Source organism: Erpetoichthys calabaricus, chromosome 2 (genome assembly GCF_900747795.2).
Source record: "Erpetoichthys calabaricus chromosome 2, fErpCal1.3, whole genome shotgun sequence".
Lineage (NCBI taxonomy): Eukaryota > Metazoa > Chordata > Cladistia > Polypteriformes > Polypteridae > Erpetoichthys > Erpetoichthys calabaricus.
In genome coordinates this window covers 288,842,375-288,856,081 of record NC_041395.2, presented here as the reverse complement: position 1 = coordinate 288,856,081, position 13,707 = coordinate 288,842,375, and the positions used below count along the sequence as shown (strand labels likewise).

The 13,707-nt window shown below is 38.4% G+C and overlaps 1 protein-coding gene across 1 annotated transcript in view; it reads left to right on the top strand.

The window, feature by feature from the left end:
• The window catches only part of prom2 (prominin 2), a 170,540-nt gene that overhangs the window by 18,706 nt on the left and 138,127 nt on the right, over positions 1 to 13,707 (top strand). The window contains exon 2 of the mRNA XM_028795719.2: positions 10,958 to 11,266. Coding sequence (XP_028651552.2) covers positions 11,059 to 11,266 — 208 coding nt within the window. The 5' untranslated portion in view covers positions 10,958 to 11,058. The remainder of the gene's footprint in view (positions 1 to 10,957; positions 11,267 to 13,707) is intronic.

The following is a 13,707-nucleotide window of genomic DNA, read 5'->3' as shown; positions in this document are numbered from 1 at the left end:
GTAGGGCATTGAGACATGATCTTCACGTTAAGATCATGGAAGACAGTTAAAAGACAAGCGAGGACCTTAAACATGAGACATTGTGCCAAGAGATTGACCCAGGACCGTCTCGCGATGACGTAGAACATGAGATTCTTGCAAGACACGCCCTACTTACAATCAATATCAAATAAGACAATGGGGCAGCAAAACATTCAGTCTTGTGAAGGATTTGAGCACACACAGATCCAGGGTCTCAGCGCATATAAAGCGTATAAGGAGAATACGTTATAAATGAAACGTCAACAACTCAGCGAAGAAGAAAGCAGCGCGCAGAAAAGAGACTCAAAAGCGTTGGAGAGAAAAAAGAGCAAAAAAGAAAAAATAATCTAGGTGCAAATTCAGAAAATAAGGAAAGTAATCAGCCCGCAACAAGTGGAATTGAAACAAAGTACTTCCAATCAGGCTCAGAATTAAAAGACAGAGTAAAAGACAAAGTAGAACTTCATAAACACGTTCACAAACGTTGGTGCTATACACATACAGAGCAGATTATGGAAGCAGTGGAATTTGAAATGCTCAAAAAAAAAAATATGCGCGATACAAATGTGGAGAAAGTTAAAGAATATGAAAGTAGGAAAATTAGGAAGTATAAAAAAAGAAATTAATGATCGCAGTAGCGCAAACAAATGGAAATTAATACTCGAAAAAGGGAAAATAATCACGACGGACCAGGTGTCATTGAAAAAAAAGCAGGACAAAGCGAGGTCAGAAATAAAAGAATATGAAAGCAGAAACAAACGACAGTGTCAAAAAAAGAAAGTAAACATCTCATTAGCACAAAAAAAGAGAAATTATTACTCGGACAAATAACTAAAAGGCGAATAGAAATCGAATATATGGACACAGATGATATGTCAGAAGTATATAAATATTGTAAGGCTTTGAAGTTTAAGTCAGAGAGTTTTAAAAACGTGTTTTACCTCACATGCATTTATTGGCTACTTTGCAAAAAAATTATTAACTGCTGATGATGTAGATCACTTTGTGCTGAAATTCCAAACAGAGAAACCTATCCTGAATTATGGTACAAAGTTATTAAATGCATGTCTCACTGACCTCATTTAAAAGATTCAGCCTGTTGGGACTCGAAAGATTCCCAATATTGTTTTTACATAAGTTCTGAAATAAAAGTGAAACTAACAAAATAGCAACAAGAAAAAAAAATCTTAAAAGTGTGTATCCGGAAAACCAAACACGGGGGTTGGTGAGCGAAGTGAGCTGTGTTACCTGGCTTCATCTGTGAAATTTTCAGAGCCTTTGGTTTTTCAAATCTAGCAGGAGTACTATGTAACTAAGTACTTTTCTGAATACAATATTTGAATGTTTTTTTTTTTTTAACCAGAGGCTAATACAATTAATTCACATGAGCTGCTTACTGTTGAACATGGTACACACAGTGCTTAGTGGTGCTGTTGTGAAAGGGACAGCAGCGGAGCTGCAGTATACAGGTTTACCTTTACATTCTTTTGTTAGTTAATGTATTAAGCTGAGTTTGAAATTAAATTAAACCTCCTGGCAAACGATAGTTTTAAATTTGCAGGTGTGTCAGGTACTGGAATTTCTAAAGGGGTCATTTTGCCTTTCCTCTTACTATTACTTTAACTACTCTACACATTAAATTACGAATCCCAAAAGAAAATGTTCCCCATTTTGTTTGTAATGATTTTCCTGAAGAATATCTATCCCCAGAATATATTCAGGCAATTCTGAAATTAGCACATTAGCTTTAAAAGAGGGTGACTTTCCTATTGCTAAGTGTACTGTGATTAGTTTCGCCTGTATATCTGAGCCCCCGTATCCGTTTACATATACAATTGGTCCTGAAAAGTTATGTGAATTCCCGTGAATTAGTTACTTCTGCCCCAGTGTCCATAAGTGCCTAACCTGATGTGGTTTTCTTCCTTTACCCCAGTAAATTGTTAGCGGCACGTACGGGCGTCGGTCTCCTGTATGAATGAGCCGTACATCCCCGCCTACAGGAGACCTGCCATCCCCTCAATATGTTGGTCGGGGTGTGCGCCACCCTTTTGAAAAGTTAAGATATCATTTTGGTTTTTGTTCGGAGTATTTCTTTTCCTCCTCACTAGGCGGTGCGGTTGGAGTAATTCAGCTCTCTTCACTTTTAGGCTTTCTCAGAGCTTGCCATCTCCGAAAAAGTTCTGCAGTTTGTTTGCCATCTATGTCCTTTTTATTTATCCCTGCTTGTAGCAGATCACAAACTATCCTTCCATGGGCTACATTTATTCTATCATATCCTTCTATGGCTCTGACTGGTCTATGCCCAGTAGATGCCGATACCGTAGTGCCCAATACATCTAACTGACCCAATAATGCAGCCACATCCCATACTGTCTGCTGATTAACTCCGGCAAGCATAGATAATAAAGCCCCTTTTAAATGATTTGGTGCGTTTTTTATTAGACGGCTACCCATTCCAGCAGTGAATGCGTCATTATCAGGGCCAGCAAATGCAACTCCAGGTGTGGCTTTATAAATAGCTGATTGCACACCCATTTGTCGCAGCTGCTGAATTGCTTCAGAAGCTGTACGCCATGATCTATCAATTTCTTCCGAGTCTGTAGCATCTGGATATATGTGTCTTACTGCATTTACTACCCATTCCACTATCGATACAATTGCTTGATTCAGTACCCCTCGTAACACATTCCTTAATGTACGATGTTTAATGTTTAATCTCTGCATCCGTCAACTGACAACTATCACCACCTTCATCCCACATACGTAATATCCACTGCATCAAGCTCTCGCCTGGTCTCTGCCTATACTTTTTACTAATTTCCAGAAACTCTGCTTGTTTAAAATCTCGTACGGTTCACGTTATCCTGTGCTGTCCGCCTGGTTGCCCTTTTGCTTTATTTTGAACGACCGGTTTTGCATTTATCATGTCAAAATTGTTATTTCTATAATTTATCTCTTCTGATTCCATGCCGTCTTCCCCCCAAACATCATCTTCACTGTCTGAGTTATATACAGTGCCATCCCATGTTTCTGGGTTCCAATCGCCTTGCATTATGACTCATATTTTAAAAGAGGAAACGGGATGGTTTTTCCCTTGTTTCCATCTTCTAGCATGCACCAAACGTATGGCTAAAGCAGTGTATTTATTCTCCCATTTGTCCGCACAGGACGTGGCATTTTCCATGCATTCTCGAGAGATACTTTGCTTTTCTTGTAGATTTTCTATTTCTTGTTTAAGTTCCACATTCCGTGACCATACTTTGAACTTTATGGCCTAACTCGCGTACTGCGGTTAATAAAAGCCATCCTAATTCACTGGCGGGTATTTGTTCCTTTTTACCCCTTCATCCTGGCCTGAGTGCCAAAACCGCCTTTTGGACATTTGAAGGATTAACTTCTCCTTCTAGCTTGGGCCACGCAATTGGGGCAGTATATGTATTAAATAACTCGGCCACGGGTGTCCAAGACTGTGCGCGTGACCAACCCGGTATCCTTGATACCTGACCGAGACCCTCAACACCGACATTATTCGAAGCATATTGTTTAATTATATTATACATCATAAATATATGGTTTATTAATATAGCCACAATCCTACTCGCAGCGCCAGAATGTTGTCCAATTGGAGGCTTTAGCTCCTCGGAAATATGTTCGTCTCAATTGCGGCGTCTTAATTAACCTGAATTTAATTAATTATAAATTAAAGAGGTGGTATCCCTCCCTTAGTGATATGGCGGTGACAAATCACATAAGAGAAAAGAATAAACTTAGCTTTGTTTAATATCGGCTTACGCTGCATATCAGACGGAGGAAACAAACAGCAGTACTCAGTCCATGGGTGGGGGCCTTGCGTGTAGAGTATGCAGTCATCGTCGCGGCGAAGAAGGATTTTCAGGACCAATTTGACGTAGTCTTTCTGTCCGTCAGGTTTCCCAACGTTTGGCAATTCTCCAAGCTGTTTTATACTGCTTTCTCCACGTGCAAGCCCCCATATGGCACATAGTCCAATTCCAAACAAGGAAAGAAGATTTTGTTCTGACATCAGACAGCAGGTACAAATAGCACACAGTTCTCTTCAGGCTGACGACACATTCCTCCAGCTGTCCCTGTCTATCTTATTCTATGCTTGGCCCAACAATTCTGAATGCTGACACTCTTTATGCTAAATCTGGCTCAGCTCTGCATGTACACAGAAAAGGAATGAAAAATACATTTTAAAGTGTCTGAACAGAGACAGTGACATTAATCTTAATATTATAACAAACTTATTATAACACTGTGTCTGTGTAGGTTTCGCCCAAGTGCTTTGATTTCCTTCCACAGTCCAAAGACATGCAGGTTAGGTGGATTAGCGTTACTAAATTGGCCCTAACGTTTGGTGTGTGTGTGTGTGTGTGTTTGCCCTGCGATGGACTAGTGCTAGACTGTTCAGGACTAAGTGGGTTAAAATTTACATATTTATATATAATGTGGCATTAAAGAAAATTAAGTACTTGTCATAATTAAACGCCTCAATTGTAATAAAATGTTTATCAAAAAGATACAAGGCTAACATGCTTAATAAGATTACAAATAAAATAGACAAATTTGGCTATTAAGCTAACAAGTGCAATCTTTAATAAGCAACAAGAGCAATTTCATCTTTAGCCATAATTTTTTCTATTAACAAATGTGAGCGGCTGCACTAAATGCAAGCCTGCTCACTGTCCACACTCTGTCAAAGAGTGTCCATTTTAATTAAAGGACATATAAAAAAAATCTGATCTCCACCTCTCTTTTAATTTCTTCTGAAGATACACCTGTCTTTTCTTCCACTTGAGGTTTAAATGGACATCTATATGTGTGCCATTCCATTCCATGGACGGGAATGACTGCACAAATTCTTTTTTCTTGGTGTATTATAGGGCTGGGCAATATGGCAAAAAAGTAAAACCTTGCTTTTTAAAAATGTATTGTAGTCCTATGGTGTTGTACCGTGTTAGCCATTATGAATGTAATGAGAAGTCAAGCAAAATGACATCTTTTATTGGCTAACTAAAAAGATTATAATATGCAAGCTTTCAAGGCAATTCAGGCCCCTTCTTCAGGGAAGATGTAAGCATCTGTAATTGTAATCTTGCATAGTGAAATCTTTTTAGTTAGCCATATAAAAGGTGTCATTTTGATTGACCTCTCACTAAAAATGTATTGGTGATTCATGATTTGTTTGGATATTTCAACATAGAAATCATTTTCAATCATTCTTGAGAAAAAACTGCATTCTTTCTAGAAATACAAAAACATACACTTTATTGTGAATGAGAGAAGGCGCAAAATAAGAAAACTAGTTTCTATGCAGACTTTTTTGTACATTTATTGTAGTTTGTTTTTACACTTGCAGCCTTTGTTTTCCTTCTCTGTGGCCTCCACATTCCTTTCACAGCACTTAGTCAACTTTCCTTAAACTCCGCACTTTTCCTTACAACTTTTTCTTTTTTATGCAGCCTCACTCATTTTAAACACACCTTCTGCTACTACCAAAGATCAGTTTTATTTTCTTTGTTTTTTGTTTTGTTACCAAACAGACAGCTTAGCTTGCAGGCACACCAGTCAGGTTCTTTCCTCTACTTTAACTACAGGCCTCTGGAGTGACACCTCTATAGAGGAGTCCTTTCATCATATACGCTTTGATAGCCCTTCAACCTCCCTCTTTTTACAACTTTGCATTTTACCTTAGTTTGTTCAACATCTGATCTTTAATATATTAGCAAGTTCTTCACAACTGACATAATGTTGAAGCCTTCTTTGGAAAAGCTCATTTGTAAGAATAGCACCACTTGTTGCATCCTTTGCATTAATGTTTTGACTGAACACATGTGAGCAGCTAAGCAACTAAGATGTTTTCTCTGCTGTTTTAACTGTACCATTTAGTTAAAAAAAGAAAAAAAAATAGAAAACATATATAATTTTTTCTGTTTCAATATCACTTTCAGACATTGATTTGGAAATTAAATGATTTAGTCGAAAAAATCTCTCTGCTACAATGTATTATTCTATTTTCTTTAATGAAAAATAAATACTCTGGTCTTCTCTGTCTTCCAAAGTCTGCCTGGCAGTTCTCTGTTTACAGGAAGTTCTGTCAGAAAACCAACACACTTCCTCAGCTACCATAATACTTACCGTTACTTACCGTATATACTCACGTATAAGTCGGGTCTTGAAACCTGAAAAATCGATCATAAAATCAGACTCCGAATTATACGCCCGTTTAAAAATGCGACAGTTAAATTTTTTTCTTGCCTCCTCCAATCTTGAATCATTTTCTTAGGCACATTGAATTTAGTTTCAGCAGCGCAGTTGCCAATTTCTTTCGCTACTTCAACAGAGTTTAATTTAAAACCAGCTTCATATTTTCTTCTGATCGAACACTCCATCTTAGATAAGGGATCCTGTTACGATAAAGGTGTATAAGGGTGTGAAGTACAAAAAACACAAATCAGTGCAAACATTGGTTTGGAATAGTTTGGGTATTACTGTGTGGTCATGTAGGCACAATAGAGAGAGAGATAGAGAGAGAGAAAAGTTAGGAGCACGCGCTGATACAGCGCATTGCCGCGCCCACATAGAAAAAAAAGGCAGTGTGCTCCTTGGTTACTCTCTCAGGTGGGCGTTAGCATATCATAATCTCTTGGACCAATAGCGTGAGTTTTCCGAATTCAACTTATACAACCGACAAGTCTTAGCACTACAACTAGATAGCAATAGAACTTAGAAAACCAGATAGTAAAAGTCATTTTTTGAGATCAGACAATTTATTGATTTTACTTTCTCAGGTGGGTGTTAGCATATCATAATCTCTTGGACCAGTAGTGTGAGTTTTCCGCATTCGACTTATATGACCGACATTATAAAATACCACCAATTATACGATAAAATCAAGTACCAACTTATCTGCGGGAGAACTTATCCACGAGTATATATGGTAGTCTAAGTCTTAGCACTACAACTAGATAGCAATACAGCTTAGAAAACCAGATAGTAAAAATCATTTTTTGAGATCAGACAATTTATTGATAAGTGATTGTGTCATTTGAAGTGAAAATATGCCATTTTAAATTGGCAGCCTATCAACTAGAGAATCACTAGTTAATATGAATAGAGGCATTCAAATGGGACCTTTTAAGGGAGGTTTGGTAAGTTACATTACAAGCAAATTCCATTGTAAGCAACACACAAAATAGAGTGATGAGACTCAGTAGTACATCATAAAAACTCTTCGAGGTCTCTTCCTATTTGGTTGTTGGCTCCGGGGTGAAATCATTTATAAAAGAAAAAAAACTTTTACTTTTCTGGGTGAACAACCCATCTTTTTACAAAAGCATGCCACAAATTGAGGACATCTATTAGAAACAATTAGAGATGGGAAACCATCAAAACAAACCAATTCCTTAACTTCCTTAGCATTAACTCTTGAGTTTGACTTGGATGCGGAATCTATATTATTGAGATTATATACTGAGTCAGACATGGGGTGTCATGTAAAGACCTGCATTACAGTGTTAAGTCCAAGTAATTCTCAGGACAGTATTCTGCTGCCATATAGTGGATGAAATAACTTCATGTGGCAAAAAAATCATGAATATTTATATGCCTTCATCTACTTTATGGTAACTATGGTAACTTATTTACATTAATGAGTAGGGCTGCACCTTCAACCAGTAACACAATGATGTGCAAGCAAAAAACTGCTAAGCCAGGTTCAGAACAAACTAAAAATGAACCATTGCTTGAATCAAGCAATAATGTTGCCAATGTGAATTGGTCTTCTGACGTTGACACAAATAATTTAACAATATTTCCTATCTCTTAATCTTACATATATTTTCAGTGTTTATCTTCTGTATCCACGTGTATCTAAATGTCTCTTCACTGCCTCTCTCAAGCATATTCTTATAAAGACTGCTTCTGAAACTCAGTCATTATTTTCGAAGCACCTTTCTCACCACCTGTCTGCTTTTAAACTTCCCACCTTTGAAGGTGACTTGCTGATTATGCCTCCTATGCCTTTTCTACTCCTCATGTGTCTCCATGGATTCCAGTTTAAACTGTCTCTTATTTTAGCAGGATCCATCATTAATGCTGAATCCTAGATGGGTAGCACAGCTAGTTGCCAATTTAACTTTATAAATATAGTTGAATCCCATAACCTGATTAAGCAGAAAAGAGATAATGGGAATTGGACAGTTATTTTTTATGTTTACTTTATTCAACTACCTGTAATCAGTACTTATGGTCAAGATCCCTGTCTTTCTTCTCGACAAAGAAAAAAGGCATCATGATCGGATTGTTAGACAGCAATTAATTCGTTCTCTAAATTTTTCGGTATACAACATTTTATAGTCTTGCCGTTTGGTCTGGTTAAGGGATTGAATTTGTCTTTAGGAAGTGGAGGAAAAGGCAATGAATCAATGATGTTTATTTATTGATAACTTTATAATAGTCCATTGGCAATATGTCTTTATAATTGCACTGTATGGTCTGGTGATAGTACTCCTTTAAAACAATATAGGTTACAATACAGTTTCTGCTCTTATTTGTACATTAATCACTGGGGCAATATCTTCAAAAATTCCAACACCAATTGGATTGCAATTAATCAACCTAACCCATGTTTTTTTTGTGAATGGAGCCTCAACAACATTTAACATTTCCTGTAAATTAGCACTTAAAAAGTAGTCATCATTCCCTGAAACAATCAGTGGAACAGACAAAGACTTCTTGGAATAAGATTCAGTATTAAAACCCACTTTTCCCTTTCCCAGATAATGTAAGTCAAACACATCATAACTTCAAGAATCAATTCCCCACTTTCCCCTATGAAATAAGGGACCGCTATTAGTTTTTTTTTTCATTAGCCCTATACCCATTAATACCCAATTAACACTAGAATTACCAGAGCCTATGAAAAAACACGTAGATCCGTCCCACCTTAAATCGCTTCGCACCTCTCCATCAGCGTCTTTTGTCCTGTAAATGTGTCGATAAGCAGCAAGCAGCCTGCTTTCACATCCCCCACCGCCACACAGTTTTCTCAGCTCAAGTCTGTTCGCCTGCGTGTGAGTTGCTTGGAGTTGTATAGAGTGAGAAGTCAAGCAAAACGACACCTTTTATAAATACTATATTGTTATTTAAATATCAAATAAACACTTTCACAAAAGGTACAAATATAACGGAACAAATGCGCTTCTATTCAAGAATATAACTGCAGAAAAAGAACCCACGTTAGGGTGCGACATTGACACGCTTTTGTTACGACTACTTCGGTGGTGCAACAGTATCAACTGTTGACTGGTAATCAAAACTTCACGGGTTCGATCCCGGACGAGTCCGTTTTGAGAAGTGAGCTGCTCTTATTCTTACTATTTTAGAATAAAAACATACATTTGATTTCAGTCTGTAACAGCCGGTGTAAATGTATGATACTTGTAAAGGTTAGCTTTGATTTTTTTTTTTTTAATTCAGTTTTATTCTCTCAGTTGCGTTCACAATCCCACCCCCGGCCCCCACATCTGACACTGCTGTTTTCACATAAGACGCGCTATAACAGTGGTGAACTCAGATCATGATGACGGTTCTACATCGGAGCAAGAATGCACGTCGCACTTTTGCCATTGCTGTACTTTGTATATGTACACGGGAAGCTCTGCAGTCTACTTGTGACTTTACGCAGTAGGAAGTAAGTAAATAAATAAAGGTAAATAAGTAAATAACATTCGATCTGGCTCTTGTATGCAAAGTACAGCGACAGCAGCTTCCACTTGCAGCTATAGACTCTCCATGCTAGTGTTTATATGTGGACTTAACACATTATTCACTTCATGTCTACATTTTGTCAATTATTACTAAAACATGAAAAACGTTTCTGTTTTAACGATGTGTTTACTGTACATAGATTGTTGTAGACACGGAACACACATGAAATGCATGTGTTCCAAATAACAATATAGTATTTATAAAAGGTGTCATTTTGATTGACTTCTCACTCTACACAACTCCAAGCAACTGACACGCAGGCAAACAGACTTGAGCTGAGAAAACTGTGCGGCGGTGGGGGATGTGATAGCAGGCTGCTTGCTGCTTATCGACACATTTACAGGACAAAAGACGCTGATGGAGAGGTGCGAAGCGATTTAAGGTGGGATGGATCTACGAGTTTTTTCATAGGCTCTGGTAATTCTAGTGTTAAATGTCCAAACCTCTATGGCTAAATGTAATATTTTGTCAAATGTGAAACCATATGCGTCTGAAACCAAACAAGGAAATTGATCTTTTTGTTATTTTTGACATTTTGTTTTAATGCTTTTGATTTCTGATACAACCCTACATTTTGGGATTTTAAATTTCCAAATATGGCCTTAAGGTTGAAGCCTTAGACAACCAGAAAGTGTACAACACTGGCATTTACATCTTTGACTTGGTGATGTCATGTGCCACACACCTCTGGTCTTAACATGGTTCATGATCATAAAAAAAGAAAATAATAATAAGATGGTGCAGAAGGAAAATGAAAAATCACCAAAGACGTATGCATTAAAGGTTAATGGACTTTTATAAATTGGTTCTGTGTTAGGGTGGGTGTTTGCTTGAGTAGCAGCTTGCTTCCTGCCTTACTCCCAGTGGTGGCCCCCATATATCTGTCAATTGGACTAAGTGGATTTGGTAATGTTATGCTATGCTGTAATGTTCTGTGACTTTAGATAATGTAGAACATTTTGGATAAACTATTCCTGGCTTACTTTTGTAATATTTACACTTAATTTTTACTTATGTTCACTTTTTGTTAAACAACTGACATCTTATCTATTATCAAACAACTTTGACATTCTTTGTTCTTATTTGGATAGAGTTTATACATTATATAAACTTTCATTTATCTTTCTGTTTTGATTTTTTTCAGAAGTAATTCAAAAAGAGGACAGCTTTAATGAAGGTCTTTCTGCTTGGATGCTTTACTGTGAAAACGTGTTCAACATTATCATCATATAACATCATATTAAGATGATGGATTGGAGTATCCCAATTACGGCAGTTCTTCTGTTTTTTTCTTGTCTTGGTGATGCTGCTAACAGTTGTCCCAGTGATTCCTTAATCTTAATGGGTTTTAATGAGCCAAAATACATCTCAAGTCCAAGTGCAGATAATGTAGCCCTTACCCAGATGACCCATTCTTTTCTTGCCATGGTCCAACCTAACAAATTTCCTACAGGTAAGTTTATCAACCTCCTGTGAAATCTTTGAAAATAATTTCATTATTATTCAGAAGTGGTTCGGGGCTGTGTAAGAAAGAGTTTAAGCATGATGTAAGATAAATGCTTCTCAACCAGTGCGTAGCGGTTAATTGCAAGCTGATAATTCCAGAACTATTTAACAATGTTTTAGTACAGAAAGTATTTGTTTTGTACATTTTAAGTAAGTGACTGGATAACAGACATGGGGATTATGTAAAATGGACATTTTTCACATCATTTGCTGTTGTGCAGCACTGGAAACCACTCCCTTATGTTACATCATAAATGTTTTTCTCTCTATTCTACATAAAAACATGAGATTCATTTTTTTCAGCCACCACTACAAAGTACATGGGGTAAGTAACAAATAAAGAAAATATAATATTTTGGTAGAGTATACCCTTAACAGCAAAACTTTTCAAGCTAAACTATCTGTTCTAAAAATATGTTGATACATTGTTGGCCTTTCTCGATTTGAGAGGTGGACTAATGATCCTTTTAAAATTTTTATATTATTTTAATCTGTGAAGTCCAAGATCTGAGTGAAACTTCCTAGAGCATTGAGGGTTCTGGTTACTGCTCCATCTGCTATATTAGCAATACTTTCTTTCCTCTTTGCCTCCGCATTTCCTCAAGTTCTACGCTCTTGTTCTCAAGGGTTTTGCACCCATCCTCAAGGATTCAGCTCCAGCCCATGTGATCCTTTCCTACGCATTCCATGTCTCTGGAGTGGATGTCACAGGAGACAGGATTCGCCTTCAGATGATCTTTGTACCTCTTCATAGGTCTTCCTCGCGGTTTTCTGCCCCTCAGCAGCTCCACAAATTTCAGAGGTTTCAAATCATTCTGATCTTCTTCTTCTTCTTCATCTTTCGGCTGCTCCCGTTAGGGGTCGCCAAAGCGGGTCATCTTCTTCCATATCTTTCTGTCCTCTGCCTCCTGTTCTGTTATAGCCATCACCTGCATATCCTTTCTCACCACATCCGTAAACCTTCTCTTAGGCCTTCCTCTTTTTCTCTTGCCTGGCAGCTCTATCCTTAGCATCCTTCTCCCAGTGTACTCAGCATCTCTCCTCTGCACATGTCAAACCAGCGCAATCTTGCCTCTCTGACTTTGTCTCCCAATCGCCCAACTTGAGCTGACCCTCTAATGTACTCATTTCTAATCCTATCCATCCTTGTCACACCCAATGCAAATCTTAGCATCTTTAACTCTGCCACCTCCAGCTCTGTCTCCTGCTTTCTGGTCAGTGCCACCGTCTCCAACCCATGTAACATAGCTGGTCTCACTACTGTCCTGTAGACCTTCCCTTGCTGGTATCCGTCTGTCACAAATCACTCTTGACACTCTTCTCCACCCATTCCACCCTGTCTGCACTTTCTTTTTCACCTCTCTTCCACAATCCCCATTACTCTGTACTGTTGATCCCAAGTATTTAAACTCATCCACCTTTGCCAAATCTACTCCTTGCATCTTCACCATTCCACTGACCTCCCTCTCATTTACACACATGTATTTTGTCTTGTTCCCACTGACCTCCATTCCCTTCATTTCTCTCCTCTCTAGAGCATGTCTCCACCTCTCCAGGGTCTACTCAAGCTGCTCCCTACTATCGCTACAGATCACAATGTCATTAGCAAACATCATAGTCCACGGGGACTGATGTCTAATCTCCTCTGTCAACCTGTCCATCACCATTGCAAATAAGAAAGGGCTCAGAGCCAATCCCTGATGTAATCCCACCTCCACCATGAATGCATCTGTCACTCCTACTGCAGACCTCACCACGGTCACACTTCCCTTCGTACATATGCTGTACAACTCTTACATACTTCTCTGCCACACCCGACTTCCTCATACAATACCACAACTCCTCTCGAGGCACCCTGTCATATGCTTTCTCCAGGTACACAAATACGCAGTGCAACTCCTTCTGGCCTTCTCTAAACTTCTCCATCAACACCCTCAGAGAAAACTTTGCATCTATGGTGCTCTTTCTTGGCATGAAACCATACTGCTGCTCACTAATCATCACCTCACTTCTTAACCTAGCTTCCACTACTCTTTCCCATAACTTCATGCTGTGGCTCATCAATTTTATCCCCCTGTAGTTATTACAGTCCTGCACAGCCCCATTATTCTTAAATATCGGCACCAGTACACTACTTCTCCACTCCTCATGCATTCTCTCACTTTCCAAGATTCCATTAAACAATCTGGTTGAAAACTCCACTGCCATCTCTCCTAAACACCTCCATGCTGCCACAGGTATGTCATCTGGTTCAACGGCTTTTCCATTCTTCATCCTCTTCATAGCTGTCCTTACTTCCTCCTTGCTAATCCGTTGCACTTCCTGATTCACTATCTCCACATCATCCAACCTCTTCTCTCTCTCGTTCCCTTCATTCATCAACCTCCC